The 20,783-nt window shown below is 41.4% G+C and overlaps 1 protein-coding gene across 4 annotated transcripts in view; it reads right to left on the bottom strand.

Annotated features, from left to right (window-relative positions):
• Positions 1 to 668: 668 nt before the first annotated feature.
• Positions 669 to 20,783, bottom strand: part of pbx4 (pre-B-cell leukemia transcription factor 4) — a 33,220-nt gene continuing 13,105 nt past the window's right edge. For 2 of the 4 annotated variants that reach the window (XM_050068866.1, XM_050068868.1), the window contains 6 exons: positions 12,218 to 12,462; positions 9,511 to 9,701; positions 9,204 to 9,339; positions 8,560 to 8,716; positions 3,335 to 3,421; positions 669 to 2,260 (listed from right to left, as the gene is read on the bottom strand). In XM_050068866.1, coding sequence (XP_049924823.1) covers positions 3,378 to 3,421; positions 8,560 to 8,716; positions 9,204 to 9,339; positions 9,511 to 9,701; positions 12,218 to 12,462 — 773 coding nt within the window. In that variant the 3' untranslated portion in view covers positions 669 to 2,260; positions 3,335 to 3,377. Of the gene's footprint in view, positions 2,288 to 3,334; positions 3,422 to 4,425; positions 4,530 to 4,639; positions 4,643 to 8,559; positions 8,717 to 9,203; positions 9,340 to 9,510; positions 9,702 to 12,217; positions 12,463 to 20,783 lie in introns of all 4 variants that reach the window. The other 2 variants (XM_050068869.1, XM_050068867.1) reach the window with 2 other exon arrangements.

The following is a 20,783-nucleotide window of genomic DNA, read 5'->3' as shown; positions in this document are numbered from 1 at the left end:
GTAATTAGATGTGGGATATCACGTGTGACCAGCTCATAAGCTCAAGTTTTGTTCTGTAACATATGGTTTAACAAAGTCTGGACTGACACTTGAATCTTCATAAGGCTGTACCTTACTATCAAAAATGCTTTGTTATTCACATAACAGTTAATGTATAAAATAGTTTCAAAAAGAATGAAAATCCCCCAAAAACGTTGCAGGTTTTTGTCTTAAACACGAGTTTTACCACACCCAGTGCTGCCTCTTTTTTTGGTAACAGAGGAGAGAGAGAAGCCCTTGCCCAATCGGCCATAGAACTAAAAACAAAATAGTTGTGGTTTTACCAGAAGGTATTAAAGGATGGGTTAAGGGGAGAGCATACCTTCTATGCTCACAATCAAATTACAGGTGTGATATGACGGTCCTCACTCCACCCACCCTCCCATGACGCCCCACAACGAAAAAACCCCAAAAATCAAATCAACTTGAGGCATGACAACACCACACAGAGAGACACAGATACAAATATAATTCCCTCCTCTCCTCGAACTGAAAAGGTGGCTGTGCGCCGACTTTAGAGAGACACAGAGTAGCATTATTACATTGCTGAACGTGGTATTTTTGGTTTTGATACAACAGAAGGTTGTAGTGTGTTGCCTCGGGCTCACAAGCTTTGAATGTTTCAAGATGGGGGGGAGGAGGAGATCTCAGTTGAACCCCCCCCCCCCAACCTGGTGTGTCATTGGCTGGTGGAAGCACCCAGTCTCTATAATGCTTACAAAGGTCAGAGGGCACCAGCCAGTTTGACTAAGACATCCCAAAGAACACTGTACACACGCCCACACAGAGACACACACATCATAGCAATACATGATGCACTTTTTCCTTTTTGGTCTGACTGTAATAATTATACCCTTTTATTTTTTTTTCTTTTGTTAATAAAAACGAAGCTAAAAACTCGGAAGGTTAAATGAAAAACAATAATATCACGCCTAGAAGTCCTACATGCATGGAAGACAGTCACGTTTCTAAATTCATGTCACGTTTGTCCCAATAACACATCGATGCCCCACAATCTTTCCGCCCTTCTCCTTCAACGTCATTTAGATGCTTTATTGAGCTCATTTTTGGTGGTGGCTGGTGCATTCTTGGTGAAACAGCATTAGAAAATAGCCTACAATCAAATAAACTAGTGGACAGAAAGCAAGAAGTAAAGTCTACAAGCCATCTACCAACACCCTCTATTGGTTAGCAACAAAAAGGGCTATTAGTTACATCCACTCAACCAAAGATATTCTCCTCTCTCTGCCCTTTCCTCCTCTTCTCACCAGCCCTATTATCACCTGTCCTGCCTGGTATAGAACAGTGATCCCCTTGACTACCCTTTGACAGGTAGAGACACCCATAACAAGGATGCTAACTTTTGTGCTTGACACATCTTTTATGTCAGCTCACTGTGAAAACGACTGAAAAGTTGTGAGGTGTGTGTTATGGAAGGGGGGGTGCATGCACGTCTGTGCACAGCTCACTTATTTTAAATCTCCAACAGAATGAAACACCGAGCTATAAAGGACTGGAAGATACAACAGTGTCTTGTGTTGAGTTGGCAGAGGGTGATCTCGGAGGAACAGATGTGTTGACAACTACCGGGGCAGCACTTTGGTACGAGCAAGGTGAGCGGAGCTCCCTGGTGATCCGTATCAACAGTTTGGCCGTCAAACGCCAAGGCTTCAAGAGATACAGGCAATCACACACAGTTTTCCAAAGCAAAGGGTCGAGTGCAGAGGTCAACAGCACATGGACAAGCTGTGTGAGTACTGTGTGAAGTTAACGTGCATATACACATAATGTACAGACATCATGATCATCTACACAGCTGGGTCAGTGGTTTTTCAAAAAGTCCTTGATAGTAAAGATGTTTCCTATCTGTCTCAGCATCAGTAAGCTCCGCCCCTCTTTTTATTCTGGAGCTTCTAGCGTTGAAGTGGAGCTGTGGGGTGGAGGGAGAACTCCTCCTAACTACTGTTCGGCTGTCCTGTGTTCCAGCACAGTGTGGTGTTTATGAAATGCGCGCGCAGCCTCTTGCGGCTGTCTAGTTGAGAGACGAGGGAATAGTGAAAAATGAGGACAGAGGATGGTAGTCAGAGCAGACCGCAGTGGGAATGAAGAGATGGCAGGGAGAGCCACCGAATCAGTTGGAGGTGTCGGAGTGGACGCTGCCAGGAGGACCGGGAGGAGAGGTGACCGAGGGGGGGTTGGTGGTGTCCTGCCAGCTGTTAGCCTGCAAACAGTCAGGGAAGAGAGTGTTCTGCATGAAGAAGGAGTTTTATAATTAGTCGTCTAAATCAGCTATATTTGTGCTTACAAGCCAAATGACGCAGTCTCAAGATAGCTCACTGGTTGCAGACAAAATGCGTTTAACTCTAAGAACTACATGTGTTAACACATAATATCAGCTGCTTACACTCAGTGTGTTTTCATCCACCCAAGTAAGGTTACTCAGAGAAATCAGAAGATGTATTCCTACTGACTGTAACCCAGTAATTTAAAGAGGACCTATTATCTTCATTTTCAGGTTCACACTTGTATTTTGGGTTTCTGCTAGAACAGTGGTTCCCAACTGGTGGGTCGTGGCCCAAAAGTGAAGACGGAGTCAGATTTAACGAAAATTCGTATATAACGAAATATTTAGCGGTTAAACCCATTAGTGTTTTATTCATGTACAAGGCCACTTAACTGTCATGCAGACACCCGCCACTAGTGGGTGCTACAGAGCCGTCAGACAGCAGTGACCCTCACCGCTGTTATGCTCGAGCAGACTAAAATTTTAAACAGCATGGTGGGAAATTGGAGCTGTTGTCTTTTTAGTCCTTTTTTAGACTAGTCAGCTAGTCTTAATTAAATTTTTCATTTAGTCTACTGGGAATTAGTCACCAGGAACATCCCTAGTCTTTGGTATCTCAATATCTCTGCAACGTCACTGCAGCCGGGGTATGTCTAACATAAAATAGCGGCACTCTATAACATAAAATATCACCAATTAAAGCTTCTAAACACAATCAGACATGTTCAGCAGGAATATAATCTGAAATTGGCGAGAAAACAACCAAGAATACAGGTTTCTTAACGTACCCTACATGTAGCAGTGTAGGCTATCTAATGTAAACGTGAAGTATCATGTCAGGAGCAGATGACCATATTAAGAAATCAGGCACACAATGATGTCATGCTGTAGCCAGAGTAGACCAAACAGTTGGAAACGAGTATTCAGAGCGGACTGACGCCTGAAGTTTTTGCTCAAATGAATTACCACTCAGTGCAAATGTAAATCATCACAAAAGGAGCTTGTACTCACATCCAGGCGATGAGGGGTGTAGAGGCCACTACCCGACAGCTCCTCATAGCCGCCCGTCAGGTGTGTAGCACGGTGCAGGGTATCCACCTGTCAGAGACAAAACACACCCACAAATTTTACAACTAATTTCAGCACTTATAGAAAACTAATGCTTTTTTAAACTCATTTTTTAAACTAAACAACCACAGGCTGAACAGAGGAGTGATGGAGTCCACAAACCTCTACTGTATGCATCAGAGCCAGTCTGTATTACTGACTGCTTTTCCTGCCAGTGAGCTCGTTTTAATGACAGTTGTTTTCCAGTCAATGCCGCCACTAAACATTGTGGCTCATTCACGACTCCCCATTAAACCACTTCTGCTCTAATTTCCATGAAATGAGGGACTGTACCCAAAGCCAAACGGCAAGCTTGTATGTTTTTTTTTAAAATGTTATATTTCAAGGCTATATAGCGCTTAACAGTAGAAATCTGTGAAATCCTCCGGAACAACAAAACTATACATGTCTATCAACAGACAACAATCACAAGGACAGTTCAGCTTGAGGACATTTCTTTTTGTTCTACGTCAGGGGGTGAACATATGGAGAGCTGGGATGGAGGAACGAGTGGAGAGGGCAGGGAAAAACAAGAACTAAAAAGGCATGTGGCTGTAGGAGGAGTTGTCCCGCACTGACCATTGATGAGAGGGTTTGTTGGTTCAATACGCTGATATTGCAGCTCTATTTCACAACTATGAGTCTTGAGGCAGGCCCTGATACCCCTAAACTGTTCCAGGGGTTCTTTGCTGAGCTCTCTTAAATATGTATGGGTAGGAACTATGTGTACATGTAGCTATTGAAGGATATGCAACAACAAACTGACATAATTCTTCTTGAGTGAAGCCATATGCTCCTCAGGGCCCAATGTACAGAGCAAAGAAGGGTCAGTTTGTGTGTGTTTGTGTTGGGGAGGAGCTGATGGGGTCAAAGGTAAAGTCAGGACGGGATCTGAGGAGAGGTTGAGGTCAAAAGGAGCTAGGCTAAGGGTAGGTATCCAGGGATTCTGGGTTGACGGCATTGAGGTCAACTCTGCAGCTGTCCTCAGTGCATACCTGCGACTGTAGAGAGGGGGCGATGCTGAGACCCTCCCCGTTGAGCGAACGCAGGCTGAGGTAGGCGTCGCCTGTGTGAGACAAACTGTATGACCCCGGTGACCCTGCAGGCAATATATATAGCCAATATCCAATCAGCACAACCACAGTGCCATGGGGTCAAAAGGTCACCACTGGTCACGGACATTGACTGAAAGAAGTAAATTCTAATAACCAGCTTTAAAATGCCGGTCCTCAGCCAGCTTATTCTGAATGGATCATTTTACAAGTCTGAAAGCCTGGCTTCTTCTCGGCACACACAACAGCTGCACACACCAACTGCTGAAACGTGTGCCAGCTGGAAAATAAAACCATAAAAAAAGAGGTGTGTAATTCCAATATTTGCAAACACACATTTTACAGCTGCAAAAAGTGAATTTGGTTTTCTTTGGCTGAGCTGCTCTCCTGTGTGGGGATTACAGACTGGGCTTTTCATTAAGGAAAGCTGAATGTGACACATTTCAGTTCCCAAGAGCTGGTGGTGTTTGTCTGTCATCATGGGCGACAGTCAAGTCAGGGCTGGGCAGTGATGGAGAACATAAGGAGTTTCACTTTGTGGACGTGTAAAACGCTCAGAATGCCTGATAGTGACCAAAAGCTACTTTTTTGACAGTAGGATTCACCGTTTGTGTTTTAGTGTGCTTTTACCATGAAATCAAAGATACATATTTTTCCTCTTACCTGTAGTGCTGTTTATCAATCTAGATTATTTTAGTTAGAGTGTTTGAGGTATGTCTGCCTTCTCTCGAATATAATGAAACTGGATGGCACTCTGCTTGGGGTGCTCAAAGCGCTAAAAAAGCAGATGCACGTTGTCGTCGTTGTTGGTTTAATACTTAGTTTGAAAATGCACAGGACATTAACAGATCATGATTTGAACTAGGGATGCACCGAATATTCGGTAACCGAATATATTCGGCCGAATACTGCAAAAAAACACACATTCGGTATTCGGTGGAATAAGTTAAAAGCAAGGCCGAATAATAGTGGCGTGTTTTGATAACGCAATCAACGGCGTGCCATGACGGGCGGAATAAAATGTCGGCAGTGTGGCGATCTGTCCGTCACCGCACTCGCATTTGTGACTAAAAATAGTTTTGAGCGAGCAAAATAGGCTTAAATCATTCAGCACGCTGNCCCCCTATGGAAGTATGAATAAGTCAATAAGTAATTTATTCCATTGAAATATCAGAAAAGTGATTTATCTTTTTATAAATGACAAAAGGCACATCTGCCTCATTTTCGCTGTATAAATGACAAAAGGCACATCTGCCTCATTTTCGCTGTGGTGTCGTGATACTACTCAGAACCATGGTATTTTCATTGGTATCGCACAGTGGGTCCCAATTTTGGTACCGTGACAACACTAATCTGGAGGGGGTTCATCTGCAAAAACTAATGAAAAACTAAACAATAATATTCGGCTTCAGCCACAAATTTTCATTTCGGTGCATCCCTAATTTGAACTGAACATTAATGAACTGTGCAACACTGCACACATCTGCTTTTTTAGTGACTTGTTGTACGCTATAACCCTCTTTACTGTATTTACACTTCCTTTTCTCCTCCCATAGACAGTGACATATCTTCTGGTCAACGCAGCCTGCTGCAGCGCCACAATTTTCTCTGTGTCCAGTAACAAAAAAGGAAATGGTGCATTTGTGACGCCACACATTCTCTTATGTCTAGTATCACTTCTTATTTATAAAAATAATTTCCCACAGAGACAGCTTTGAGTTTAGTCACTCTTAAAAGGTTTCAACAACTTGGCTGTTCAAAGTGGTCCCCATTTGAAGCCATAAAAAGGGAACTGACTACATGATTCGAACGTTTGAATGATCACCTACTTGGTCCTTTCAGCTTCCTTTCCAAATTGGAGTTACCATATTATTTCTATGTGCTGAGTATTAAATAATGGTATAAAATAATGCAATGTACTACGCAGATGCAAAAACTGAGGCAACGCACACAAATAAGCAATTAAATGAAGACCAATGGGAATGTTTTGTGCAAAGAAAATATGGGAGATGGACAGAAAGTACGTGAAGCAGACGTGAGTGAGTCCCTCTAACTGATACCCATGAGTGTCACAACAGTCCCAAGTTATATTTAAGTGTGTGAAAAGCATCTAACACATGACACAGCACAAGATGGATGCAAGTCTTGACCTACAGACAACCTAAGACCACAACTATCCTACTGATGACACTCAGCTTGAGATAGCGCCAAAAAAATACATTTGAAAAACTAAACAGGAATGTCTTGTTCCAGAAATCATGACCTGTTTATTAGGGATAATCCAAAGACCTTGTTGTGAGCAGTTTCATGTAGGAACTATTTCTACTGAACTACACCTGCCAACTGTGTCACCGTGCATCTATTCATGGACGAGAAGCTTGTTCTTGTGACAGCATGAGATGTTATATTTATGGCGTCCTCCTCAGTTGTGCTGTAACTTTAGCTAGCTCAGTGGTGCTGGACAAGCAAGCAGTAGATGCACGCTTAAGCCTCCTTTCCACTTACTAAGTGACTGGTGTCCGTAATGTAGATCCATAAATGTACGAATGATGCCTCTAGTGTCCAACGCAAGGAAGTGCATTTCTTTACGGATGGATAGAAACCTGATAGAAACTACCTGTAGCCTTGAGAGAGAGGCTAATTTTGTCCAGTTTTCGCCATCCAGTAGTTTGGAATATGCACTTGGAACATTACCAGGACAAAAACAGGACCAGTTTTGCATGGCAACAAATAAAATGAATATGTTGGCCTGCCAGGTATGCGGCATGTTTGGTAAAATATTTAATTAGAAAGACTGAGTCATAATGACGATTTGACTGTGTATGATGTATAACCATATTTTAGCAGAATAACATTACTCACATTCACAGTGTGTTCAGACTGGATAAATAGGATCTTTTTAATCATACAAACTCATCTGACAATCAACACAGGCAACTGAATTGAAGAAAACTGCCTGTTAGCCAGTTAGTAGCCTGTTAGCTTAGCTAGCACACTGTCATACAGCCTCTCCGAAATCCATCGCAAATGTTAAAAATTTTTTTTTTTTTTTTTAAAACATACTCGATGAAATATTACGGAGGGGAGGAGTTTTGCAGGCACAACGGATATCACACATCCATTCCCATAGGAATGGACTTCCGGTCGCCTCATCTCCATACACATACGCAAGTGGAAAAACGAGGCGTAACGTCTGTGTGATGATTCGATTGGAGGGTGTAGTCAGGCACAAGTAAAATAGTTCCAATATGAAACTGCTCACTACAAGGACATCCCTGTTGAGTTTTTCCATATGTATTTTTTTGGCGCTTTGAGCATCACAAGTTGAGCGCAATCTAATTCTATTATATGCAAGAGAAGGCAGTCAACTCTACAGGCGATATCTCCAACACTCGGCAACTCACACCAAAACAATCAAGACTGACAAATAGCACTACAGATAATAACTGTCCCTTTAGAAACATTAGCTACTTTTTAATCATGGGGATAGAGTTTAACATAGAGTTTAGAAGGAATATGTCAGGAAACGAAAAAATTAAATGCTTCCTTGTGAAATAATGGAGGGTAACAAGGCAACCCTAGGGGAAAAAGAGATTTAGACAATGCTGCATATTATTGTCACATTTTTAATATTTTCAAATCTTTCATTATCGTCTTTGTTAGATTTAGAATCCTTCATTTGAAGCCATGATTAAAAAGACAGTGTAAAAGTGTGCGCTACCCTTAACAGCTGGCTTGCTGCAGCAGTCCTGGATGAGTTAAGAGTGTGTCTAGGTTCCTTATTACACATAACTATGTTATATACTATGCTGGCTGAAGATAACTATTTACCAGTCATTTATTGCTATAAATACAGAGGATAATTTCACATAACTCTGAGCACAATCTGCGGAGAAGGGGGCTGAGAGCATATTTACAGTCCATAGTATGGGGGTTTCCTTTGAACATTCAAGTCAGTCCTTCATACAGTCGTATTGTGGTTCAGTTGTGTTAAAAAGAAAGTGTATGAAAAGGAACCGAAGCCTGTTAATGAGAAGTGACAGAGCTTGTGGGGAGACGAGCTGGAGCGTGGGGTACCTGAGTTGGGCGTTGCCGGAGAGTTAGCCTGGCTAGCCTGCGCAGACACATTGGCAGCATCCACCGCTGTTTTCACTGCGTAGAGGTTCGCCTCCTCCTGGAACTTACCAATATTCTTCTTGTAGCGTATTCTCTTGTTGCCAAACCAATTAGAGACCTGGGGGACAGAGTGATGTCAGAGATTCATATGCATTGTTTCCTTTGCATTAATTTAGCTGCTGTAGCTTCACTGTAGCCCCCTCAGCTAAAAACTTAAATTTGAATTCAACTTTAATCAGCTAGCTTTACATCTCTGCTTGTCAGCTTTTTTTTTTACTTATTAAAATGTGTCCAGATTGTATTTATATGTGAATTAACCTTATTACATTTCCACACAGATCTGTTCGCTCTGTCAAGCTCAAAAAACGTTTTTTAAGCATTTACACTTATGTTCAATGTGGTCACAACGCATCCGTGACCACCTCCAGAGGCGGTTTGGCCGATCAGATCACAATCTGTCCTCAATACGTTTTGGGTCCATTTTCACCTATACTTTTAAGCACTATCTGATTGTAAACAAAGGTGTAAAAGGGGTCAGGGACATGCGATCCAGCTTTCACAAAAACAGCTCCAGTTTCCTGAGTATTTGAGGTGTAGCAATTCACCTGAGACACAGTGATCCCACACTTTTTGGCCAGTTCCTCCTTGGCTTCCTCACTGGGGTAAGGGTTAGACAGATGGGAGTAGAAATACTCGTTCAGCACCTCTGTAGCTTGCTTGTTGAAGTTGCGCCTCTTACGTCTGACACACAGAGAGAAGAGATAATGGCCAACATGCTTGGAATGTTCAGGTCTGACACCACGTCAACATGCTCAGATCACTTCAGCCCACAAGAAAATAACCAGCCATCCAGAGCGCACACACACACACACACACACACTCACACACAGAGAAAGGCACACACAGACAGACCTGGCGTCAAGGAAGCGTGAGCGCAGAATCATGACGGCTTCGCAGGTGCTCTGTTTGAGCTGCATCTGAATGGAGCTGAACTTGCGGTGGATGATGGCCACCATGCGCTCAATCTCTTTGGGAGAGATGGGCCGTGTGCGAGACTGCTCTCTCAGCAGGTTCATTACATGGTTGGTGAACTCACTGCAGGCCTGGACCAAGGAGAGAGAGAGAGAGAGAGAGAGAGAGAGAGAGGAGTTGAATACTACTGCAAAAAGATAGCACGAGCACAGATTCTGTCCACTGCCGTGACATAGTTTTGATGATGACATGCCTCGGGTGTCTGACTCGTCTGTTGATCAGCTGCCTTCATCTTTTTTTAAGAAAAATAGAGTAATATCAGAATACCTTCTTTGTGAGTTAGTTGGAGCACTGAAAAGATATTTAACACTCTGCAGCTTTGAATCTCCAACCTACATCAGTGAAACACAGGTACTAAAAGCAAGAAATGTTTTTCCATGTGGTCTTGGAGAGAACATCATCTCAATGTCTGTTAATACAATTTATGAACATATGTGTAACCAAATCTAACATCAAAATACATTTTCTTGCTTTATAATGAAGCCACTATCTTTATCCATCCGTTATTTAATCAGTTAATTTTTAAAGAAAAGCACATTGAATGACTTTATGAATAAGAGTCCAGGAGCAAGATGCATAAGACTCTGTGTAGGTTGACAATAAAAGCAGTCTGTTGCACAAAGACAGAAAAGTATATACACATTCCTTTTCCCACATTTATAAAGACACAAATAAAGCTGGGTGCACATGCTCGAGCCTTACTTCCACACCCAGTTAGCCATAAATGGATGGAGAAACACCCTCAAGCAACTTTGCATATTGATACTTTTGCCCACTCCACCACTCATTAGACCTGTCAATGATAAATACAGCAAAGACAGGGCAATTGCACCGACTGTGTCGCATCCACAGAGTTCTTTAACAGCAGAGCAGCTGTCATAATACACAGCTGTGGCGTTTTGTAGTGTCCGTAATAGTAATTCATCACATTTCTACAAACCATTACTGTGGTAAAAATTTAAATTATAGTTATTATTTAACATCAGCAGGAAGATCAACGATTCATTCAAGGCTGACTTGCTTCAAAACTGAGGATAAAACTAAATCATTAACAGGATGATGATGGCTCAAATCTAAATAAAAACATTTAAATTCATCACTCACAAATAATTAAAATTAATTTAATATATGTGCCTTTGACTGACATTTTACTGAATGCTGTGCAGCCTGCGAAAATAATATCATAATCTCTGAACCTGACAAAACCCCTAAAAACAATATCGCATCTCTGCATTTATATTCAGTCTCCTCCTGTCACCCACAGCTATCTCAGGTGAAACCATGCGCACACTCTACCTTAATAAATACCAGTGTATGTGTGGGAAAAGGCATATGCATGGTGTTTATACATTTGGCCCCAGATTTTCATTCCAACTCGACAACACCAAATGTTTTCGTAGATTATGTGCTGACTGGTTAAAGCTGAAGTCACCTGGTGTACTCCTTGTTTAAATGATGCCTGCAGACTCTCAGCTGCCTGAGGCATGTGGTTGCCAATCCTTGCACGCTGTCATTCCAAACAACATGACAGCAGCTAATTATAGCAATTAACATACCTCCTAACTTGAAAACAGAAATAATCGTTCTTGTGGTGTTACATATTCTAACGATACCACAGTTTACTATATACGTCTCACATTTAACTCAAAATGATTTTTACTAAACTGGTGAACCCAGGTACAGAGGAATCCTCTCTGACCTCAATTAATTTAACTTGTTAATTTTACCCAAAATTAAATCAAAAGAGCACTGCTTTTACTTTCACATTGTGCTACATTCCTGCTAATGTGCAAATGTTTGAATCAAAGACTTAAAATAAGGTTCTTCTCCACCTAAATTCTCCTAGAAGCAAAATATAAATAAAATTGTTTATTGGATTTATGGTGATGCGCTGTAAAGCATCCCTGGATGTCTGAGTTAACGCAGGACAAGGACGAGGATTCAGTGAGGTAACATTAGCAATGTAACTCTTCTTTGCCTTCATGCATTCACCGTACTGCCGTTTGCTGTGTTTTTCCAGCTGGTTGAACGAGTTATTTGTGTTGCTTTGCAGTGTAGACACAAGTCTCATGCACTCTAAGTCTGAAATACTTCCAAACAAAGGATGATGATCCATGTAGTTGGACTAGCTCCTCGCCTTCTGCTCCAGACATTTGATCTTTGTTTTGCCCATCTGCTCTCTGTTGTATATTACTCCTCTACTCTAGTCTGGACTGCAGCCACAACTTTAAGAAAGTTTTTTCACAGGCTGCGCTAATGGGTATGTGTGTGATGAAACAGGGGATTGAGAGTTCCAGCATTATAGTGAATTTTTATGCACCTATTTGTGCCTTTTTAACATAAATCTTTGGTGTAAATGTCTCTATATTTGGCAAAATCAAAGTCCCCTGCTACTTTCATGTTTTTAATTGTGGGGCAAATGCACGTGTTCTAAATACTGAGGGGGGCGTACCCCCTGCGTCCTCCCTACAGCTACGTGGGAAGCTAAAATCGTTATTAAGATTAATATTCCATTAGCTGTGCAGCCCTACTTAATATATGTGACTAACAGTATATGTTCAAGCATTTAAGTCTGCTCTGCACACACCTGCTCATACTTCTCCAGCTCAGAGTGATAGATCTGGCGAATCTGGGCGAGCTTGGCTCTGTAGTCGGAGTGTTCGATGCTGCTGTCGGTAGGCGAGCCCCCCGCTGCTGCTGCTGCTGCAGCCGCTGCAGCTGATCCGCCACCCTTCTCTGGTCCTGACACACCCTCTGCTAGCAGCATGTTGTCCAACCGCATGATCTGGGGATCTGGGGGGTCCTCCTCCTGCACTCCTCGTATACTCAGTACTGGACAGAAGAAGAGAGAGAGTGTAGGAGTTAGACAGGCAAGGTCAGCGTTCACCTGCTCAGAATAAAAATCCTGTTTTTCTTACAGTTTGCCTGAGCCTCTCTAGGGCTGAGAAAACCTGTTGTTTATAAAGTTTTTGAAAACTGACAGACCACACATTTCCCTTCAAGGAGAAGGCTAATACTGTGGGTTCTAGGGGTGCATAGGAAGATACTTTATCACTGCTAAAATTCAAAGAAAGTGCAGCCCTGCCAAAACCCAGTCAAGTTTCTCCCCTGAGTCATTGCTATGAGCGCCTGGCTGAATTCTCAATGAGCCTGAACTTCCTCTAAATCAACAGCAGAGGGCAGTGTGGTCCCTCTGTGGCAGGCTGCCAAAGATAAGGGCATGAGGCATGGGACCAGTAATGGGAGTGCATGTGCTGTCACTATGAGCCCCAGTGGCCATAAGTATAGTTATCAGTTGCTGCTCTCCACCACTGCATTATACCAGGACCTCTGTCAGCCTGCAGCCATGCTCTCATCTCTCTCTCTCTTTCACACACACGCACACACACACCCCCTTACGGATACCACTCCGTTACTGAAAAGTTTAGTACAGACAACCATCTTTTCTTCAGAGCCTCAAGCTTTTAACACTTAATAAAATTTTCTCTCGCCCCTTTTGCTTCTCAATCATTCAACTTCAGAAAGTTCAGGCAGAAACTTGGTATCACAAACAAAAGTCTTGGGCACATTATTAATAAACAGTTCATTTATTTTACAAATCGTCATAATTAGAAATGAAACACATGGTGTTAACAGTACCAATACGCAAATCAAAAATAATTGTAGAGGGGGAGGAAAAAAACAAAAAAAACAAGTCACTTTTATTGCATTTACTCACAAACAGCTTTTTATTGCTAATTATAGAAAGGGCAACATATTAAAACTCCAATGATTGGTTGACTAATAAGCCAATCCACAGAGAATTAACATCAACTATTATGATAACTAATAAATAGTTCCCGAAATTTTTCAAGCATAAATGGTAAACATTCACTGACTTGCATGTGAGGATTCCCTGATTTTCTCTATTTTACACTGTAAACTAAATATATTTTGAATTTGGATATTTGAGATTTGAATATGCTTAAGTTTGTGTACAATAATAAAACAAATACATTTCTGTTAAGGCTGGGCAATGTAAAGATATATTGATATTGTGATATGACACTAGCAACTGTCTTAGTCAGTGTCGTCTTTCCCTAGTTTTAAAGGCTGCATTACAGTTAAAAGATGAAATTTTCTGAACTTAGCAGACTGTTTTAGCTGTTCTATTATTTGCCTGTACCCACTCAGTCATGATATCCACATTAGTAATTATCATTTTTTAAAAGCTCACTGTGTAAATCAACCTTACACTATCAGCGCAATGTTTATATTGAGGTATTTTGTCAAAAATACTGTGATTTTTTTTTCTCCAAATCATCAAGCTCTACATTTTGCATATATATCTTCATTACAAAAGAGGGTAAGTTGTTGATGCAGCGTTTGTAAACTCATATGGACTGGGGTTGCAGCAGTATACCATGAAACCATATACCATGGTGTGAAAATTGACATTTTTCACATCATGTACATTTGCTTATCTTTGGAAAAAATGAAATCAGATGGAGAATATCACCTGCATGCGCGCGTCTCCTTTACTCCTTGACTACCTGTCAGTCATTTTACAGATATTTTCATGTGATAAAGCATTTGTTCAACCAAGAGAAATCTTATAATTATTAATAATAATTGTGTATTACCACTTACTGTGAGAATTCAGATGGTCATTGTACCGTGAAAAGTTTTGTCACACTCATGGAGACCAGTGCAAAAATGTTAAAATGTGAATAGTGAAATATTGGTTCAGTCATATATAAAGAAACTACTGGGTCCACATTTATGTTTATCTAATTAACGGGAGACTAAATGAAGGAGGTAAAAGCCAATTAAAATAGTGTTGAAACCAGACAGGATTCTGCAGAACACAGACGCTAACAATATGTATGACAAGATTAATCCCAGTGGAAACTGGGTTAGGCATTTGTCCTCCTTAAGGATTACGCTAGTTAGTCAAAGCTCATCATCAGAGGTTAAGGGGTGCAAGAACTCACTCATTCACAGCCTCTCTTGTTAGCACAACTCCTACAATCTTGTGATTCTTTATGTTGTTGTCAAAGAGTCATGCTGAAAAAAAAGAAAAGAAAAGAAGTTTGCCGCCATGGAGCAGTCAGAGCTAACAAATGAGTGGAGCTGCACTGTAGCACTAACAGATGTGAAAGAAATGAGGACAAAAACAGTTTTGCTTAAAGTTTCCAAGTGCTATGAAGCAGATGAGTTTTTGCTTTTTCAAACTTCATTTGATAAATGAGTCTGTTCCACCATTTAAGGCCTCTTGTAGCAGAGCGTCCAACTTTCCCTCCCCTTTTTTTCTTGTTCCTTCTTGCCTTTTTCTTTCCCTCTGCTTAGGTCTCTTCTCTCTCCAAGGCACATTCCTGCTCCGCTGCTCCCCCATCTCAGGGCTCAGGAATGCAGCAGACCCAGCCGCCTGAACTAATGACCCTGATTCGCCCATCTCTTTCCCTCCTCTTTTTCCTCGCTTTCAGCCATTCACCAACGATCTCTGCACTTCCTTGTCGGTAAACCTATAGCTAATATATTGATCAAGCACCAGAGGTATTTTTTCTGTACCTGTTGAATCTACTTGACTATTTAGATGCTGTGTCTACGCTCGGATGGCAGTTAAAGTTTTGTGTGCGCTGACAAAATTTAGGCCATCCCACCACGTACATTTCAGACTGTACGTAGTCATGTGTGGGGCAGATCTTCACTGTCCATCCACTGAGAAGTACAACTGACCTACAGTGAAGAGGGCAACTGTGGCTCTTGAAGCTTCTCACCTCTCCCCCTCCCTTTTGCCCCCACTCCTCATTATGGCCCCCAGCTGTAGCCTAATGCCCCTACATTCCCCTAATTACTCCAATTAAGCTGTGATTACCCACAATTGCACTCATGCACAGTCTAGTGGCCTAGTGGTATTATAGCAGCTGTTGAGATGAGTTAAGATACTGCACAGAAAAAGACCATATGACATAGACGCAGGTACAATTAAAGAGAGTCCAAACATCTCCCACTCACAAAACTACCATGCTAATCCTGAGCGGTACACACAATAATAAAAATCTACAGGTCTGAAAGCTGGCTGGCTGCTTTGCCAAAATCTAAGCAGCGTTTCCTTTTGATCAACTAGCTCATGACATCGCCGCTGGGCTGGTTCTGCTACTGAGGGACGAAAACTCAGGAGCGCTGTAAGTAATGATACTTAAATTCCCCTTTTTTTAAAATAGGAAGACAACTTAAGGCCCACAGCCTGCATCCACAGCTCTTAGAAATCACACCATTATGCACACGTTACCACCCTAGCTGGGCTGTGTGGCATTGAGAGACGGAGCGAGCAACACATACTATGAAATATTCAGGGTATCCAGCTGGGCTTTCACTGCATACATAATCATTCTCATTTCTGCACAGCCAATGTGGAAACGGTGCGCTGTGCAGACACAACACACAATATATGAAGTGGTGCAGGTAAGGGTGAACAACCTATCCAATAGTGTAGTGCTGTACATTAACTGTAATGCCTTCCACACATAGGGATAGATAAGACTTAAACGCAGTCAGTATATCATTGCTCAGCTCACAACACAAGCTTTATCCTTGTCTGTCTTTTCCCTCGCTAGCATCCCCTTTTTCACTCTGTCTCCCCCCAACACACATCCCCTCCCCCCTCTCCCTTTCAGCGCACCCCCACCCACCTCCCCGAGTGCCCCCCCTCCCTCCCTCTGTTCTCCATTTCAGTCGAGTTCTCCATGTGAGCCGCAATCCCTCATGCTGTCAGCCCCCCCTCTCCCTCTCTCTGTAGACAGACAGGATTAGCATTTTAATTGCATCAGCTCCCTTGGGTATTCTCAGCCTTTCACTGGGAGAGAGCAAGGGAGCGGGAGAGAGAGGGAAGGATAGAGAAGGAAAAAAAAGGGGAAAAAAAGGTAAGGAGAGAGAGAGGGTAGAAGGAGAACCAAGGAGAATTGAAAAAAGGAGTCACAGGAGAAGATATGTGTGCGAGAGAGGAAGAGACACAGAGAGGGAGACGGAGAGAGAGGCTACAGAAATATACAGAATCCAGAGTACAGACGTGCCAGAGAGCGAGCGAGCCAGAAAGAGTGAAAAGATAGGACTGTGAAAACATCAGTTTTTCCTTTCATTACAGACAGAGAATTCAGATAAAGAGAATGGGCCATAGAAAGATGCTTTTCACAATGAAAATATGCTACATGAATATGCAAATCTACCGCTCAAAAACAAATCTCGACTGGAGCTCTGGAGCTATGATAGGTAAAACCTTGCATGAGGATTAAAACTGTTTGCAGGATGTAAAATAGTGCCTGGGCAATACAAATGTAGCTTAGGAAAATCTGCCTATTTAAACTACTCTTTCAGATTGTCACTCTTAAACAGAATAAACCTCTCCCTGTACCATGCATGGCACTGAAAAGAGTTACTTAAAACCCGCATGGTTGAATTTGATTCCATGAAATACGGCTCTAGATTCAAATTTTGGGGTACCTTAAGCAGAAGTGTTACAAAACCCAAACATGACCAGGCTAGTGTTGGACAATATGACTGTATATAGCCTACAGGGCAAGAGTCGAAATAAGGTATGTGTCAATACCAAAAATATAGTAGTCCATACCAATACCAGTGAAATTCCACAATTCTCAATACCCAATCTAATACCTTGGTTAAAAACAAGAACGAAAACAAAACAAAAAATCTTATGTAGGACCACAACAAAGTCCCTTCTTCATGCCTCCTTTGCATTTTCAAACAGAACCAAACAGCGGCATCATCATTTCATTCCAGAATCAAGAGGTGCGACAGGCATGACATGTAATCTAACAGTGTCAGCCTCTTGTGTGACATAAAACTGACACGTCAGCAGCAGTTTCTATACAACAGTGACATTAATTTGTCAATAACAATCATTTACCTTTCCTGTTATATGGATGCTGATCTCATCCTCTGCACGATGGGTGAGGAGCTCAACAAACGTTTTCCGAACTTGCAGCCATTAACAGCCGCTGTTCTTCTTCGAGTTAGCCACTAACTGCTTCTTTTTAGATCACCCGCAGTGGGTCGCAAGCATAACATGTCGTCATAAGGTCACACCCATGCTGTCCATGATCCCGTCTTGCAAGCTGTTCTTTTTAAACAGACACCGTTTCAGTGCTATTACTGCCTCCTGTGGCGGCTTAAAGGTAAGACCGCTCTGTCCCCACATCTCTAATCGTAACTTGTATACAGAATTATGGGGCAACATAACAGCACGATATTCCCACAACGAACAGGCGTTATAAAAGGGGCTACTAACTCCAACATTAAGAACATTTAAAATAAAATTAATCCTGCCCCTCCTCCACTGTAATTTGATGGCTGGGTGACAGTGAAGTGTGCAGCATTTCACCCAAGGTTAAACAATTTTTATCTTGAGGCAACCAGAAAAAGCTTAACATGCAGCGCACAGCACAGAATAGAGGCTCAGCCCCATGCTGCCCCATCATGTCCGAAAGAGTTGCATCCCTGGTACAAGGGCTGACCTGAGTGCTTCGAAGCTTGAATCACTGCCATGGTAATCGATATCCAAATAAGTATTCTAACGCTCCATTTTCCCTTCAAAATCCCAAATAGTCCCTAAATTAAGAAATAGAAATCCAACATAATTCATTATACATTGCCATTAATTATTAATTATTCTCAGACAAGGACATTCAAACTTAGTAAGTCTTGTGACTCCAATTGTCTGACCACCCATGACAGGCTTACAGATACGCTAGCTATATGTCAAAAATAGCCAAGCATCTAGAATAGTTTCAAAATTTACAAAGATGACCCCCCCGAAAGTAAAGTGCCAATTATGCCAAAGGGATCTGGCTATCGAAGGTACTGGAGACTAACAAGCACTGCCATAATTTCAGAATTTAGGCATCAACTAAACACCAAAGTACTGGCTATTGTGACATCCCTAGAAGAAATGTATCCACCAGTAGAGATTTGGCAATATCATTTTTATGTCTGGAGCTATTCAGGGCAGGCTATGTAGCAAATTGGGGCTGGGTTCTCATGTGATCTATTGCATAATCTCTTAAATCCAGCTGCCTCACAGGGTAATATAATTTTGGGCAGACATGGAGGAGAATTGTTCTGTTGTTCTCAAGAACTTTTAATGTGAGGCCACTGTTTGTTGTTTGTATGGAAGCCCCAAATAAAAGACAAAGATAATCATTGTGATAAAGTATGGTGTGGTTATTCAAACCATATCTTAATTTAACCTACAGAACAATTACTGTGATAACGTTTCCGTGATAAAGGATATTGGCCATATCGCCCACTCCTAGACCAGACCTTATCTGAATTATATTTTTCTAAATTCTCATGTTGGATCAGCTTGCCTTTCGCTATGCAGAAAACAGTGATGAGTGGCTTTGGAGATAAGAGAGAGCAGTTTCATCAAAGTCCTTGACCTTTAAATCCATGCAGTGAAATACAAACTTCACATTCATTATGTCCACTTAGTCACCCAGTTAAGTCTTAATGTAAAATCACGTGCTCATATCATGATAGCAGTCTTTAGCAATCTAAGTAGCAGCCTTGATGCCAGTGGCACTTTCTTTACAAAATCATATGCTGTAACAATTGATTAATGTCGACTTTCTCAAACAAGTTCCTCTGTGCATATAGTATTTTGATTTACCAGGCCATTTCGGTGGAATATGGGTTGCTTGGGTGAATAAAATGTTGCCTTGGGCGAGTTGTAGAATATGGCATTAAAAATGAATAATTTCCCTGATGGGCTTTTTGCCAAATGGATTTTGGGAGAAGCTAAATTTCTACTGAAAATTCAACATAAAATGTGTGTGTACCCCATTCTTCTAAAATGGTGTTTTATTTGTGGAGTGCAGTCAACTTAATGAGCCTAATCCATATGTCTATTCCTACTTTAAGCAGCTCACGCTAATCAGCATCTGTTTGGGTAGTCCACAAGAGTCCTGTTGCACGCAGCCCCCCACAATGACACACACACACACACACACACACACACAAAAAAAAACACAAACACGCACACACACGGAGAGGTAAGCATTCAGAGCAAACACAGTGTGGTCTGATTAAGGTGTGAATTGGAGAACTCACACCTTGGGCAAACACAACACTTCAGTCCAACACATCATTAATCAGCCCTTAATTAACTAAAGAGAGAGGCTTGGACACTCGAGCGATGACTACGTGTACCCCCCTTGAATGGTCATACACAAACACAAACACACACACACACACACAAACACTAATGAGGGATAGATCAATTTGTGTTGTCACTTAATTTGAACAGAAACTGGGCAAAAAGGGAGCTGCAATGTCTTTTCCTTACGTCTACAATTTATATGCATGCATTTGGCAAATTATTGAAAATACATTCCTGATAGCCATCCCAGTAAAGTAAAAATAGGCTGTAAAAAATTGATCAGCAAATAAAAACTGTATTAAAGCTTGAGAACACTGACAATTAAACTAGATAGCAATCATTAGGCCTTTCACTATAATTTCATTATCAACTTAACGTGGTCAGCCATGTCTATATCTCAGTTCATGTATGATAAGATATTGTCCACTGTGTTGCATAAAAATGTCACCTAAATTTTAGCCAACACAATGCCAGAATAAACTGCAGAAAATGTTTCCATTATTTGACTATAAGACATGGGCATAGCGCCTGAGCGTTTTTTTCTCATTGCCTAAGCTGAAAGAACAGAAAAAAACAAAGCTAAGACACATTTTACTGTCATTTCTGGTTGAATTAAAAGTTCACTGCTCTTGAAAGGATGTGCTTTTGTTACTATGCCAATATACTGTCATTATGCCCGTGGTGTAAAATGTCTTAAAATGACAATAATATTGTGTATTGCAATTATTTTTGGGACAATACACACAAACACACACACCAGTTATCATCTCAAGCCTAGCAATCATATTAATGCAGTCCCTTTAAATGTAACCCAGAGGATACAAATTATTAGCCACCTCCGCAAATGGGTGCACAAGCTATTAAAATCAGTACATACTACATTCCTTATAACACAGTTTTAGTTGACATATCAATATTGAAAATACCCATTAAAACTTTAAATAAATCACCTTGAATAAGACTGATATAGTATAAGACAAACGTCAGAAAGTCATAT

Source organism: Epinephelus moara, chromosome 18, assembly GCF_006386435.1.
Source record: "Epinephelus moara isolate mb chromosome 18, YSFRI_EMoa_1.0, whole genome shotgun sequence".
Lineage (NCBI taxonomy): Eukaryota > Metazoa > Chordata > Actinopteri > Perciformes > Serranidae > Epinephelus > Epinephelus moara.
The sequence above is the reverse complement of the archived record's forward strand: the minus strand, read 5'-3'. Positions and strand labels throughout refer to the sequence as shown.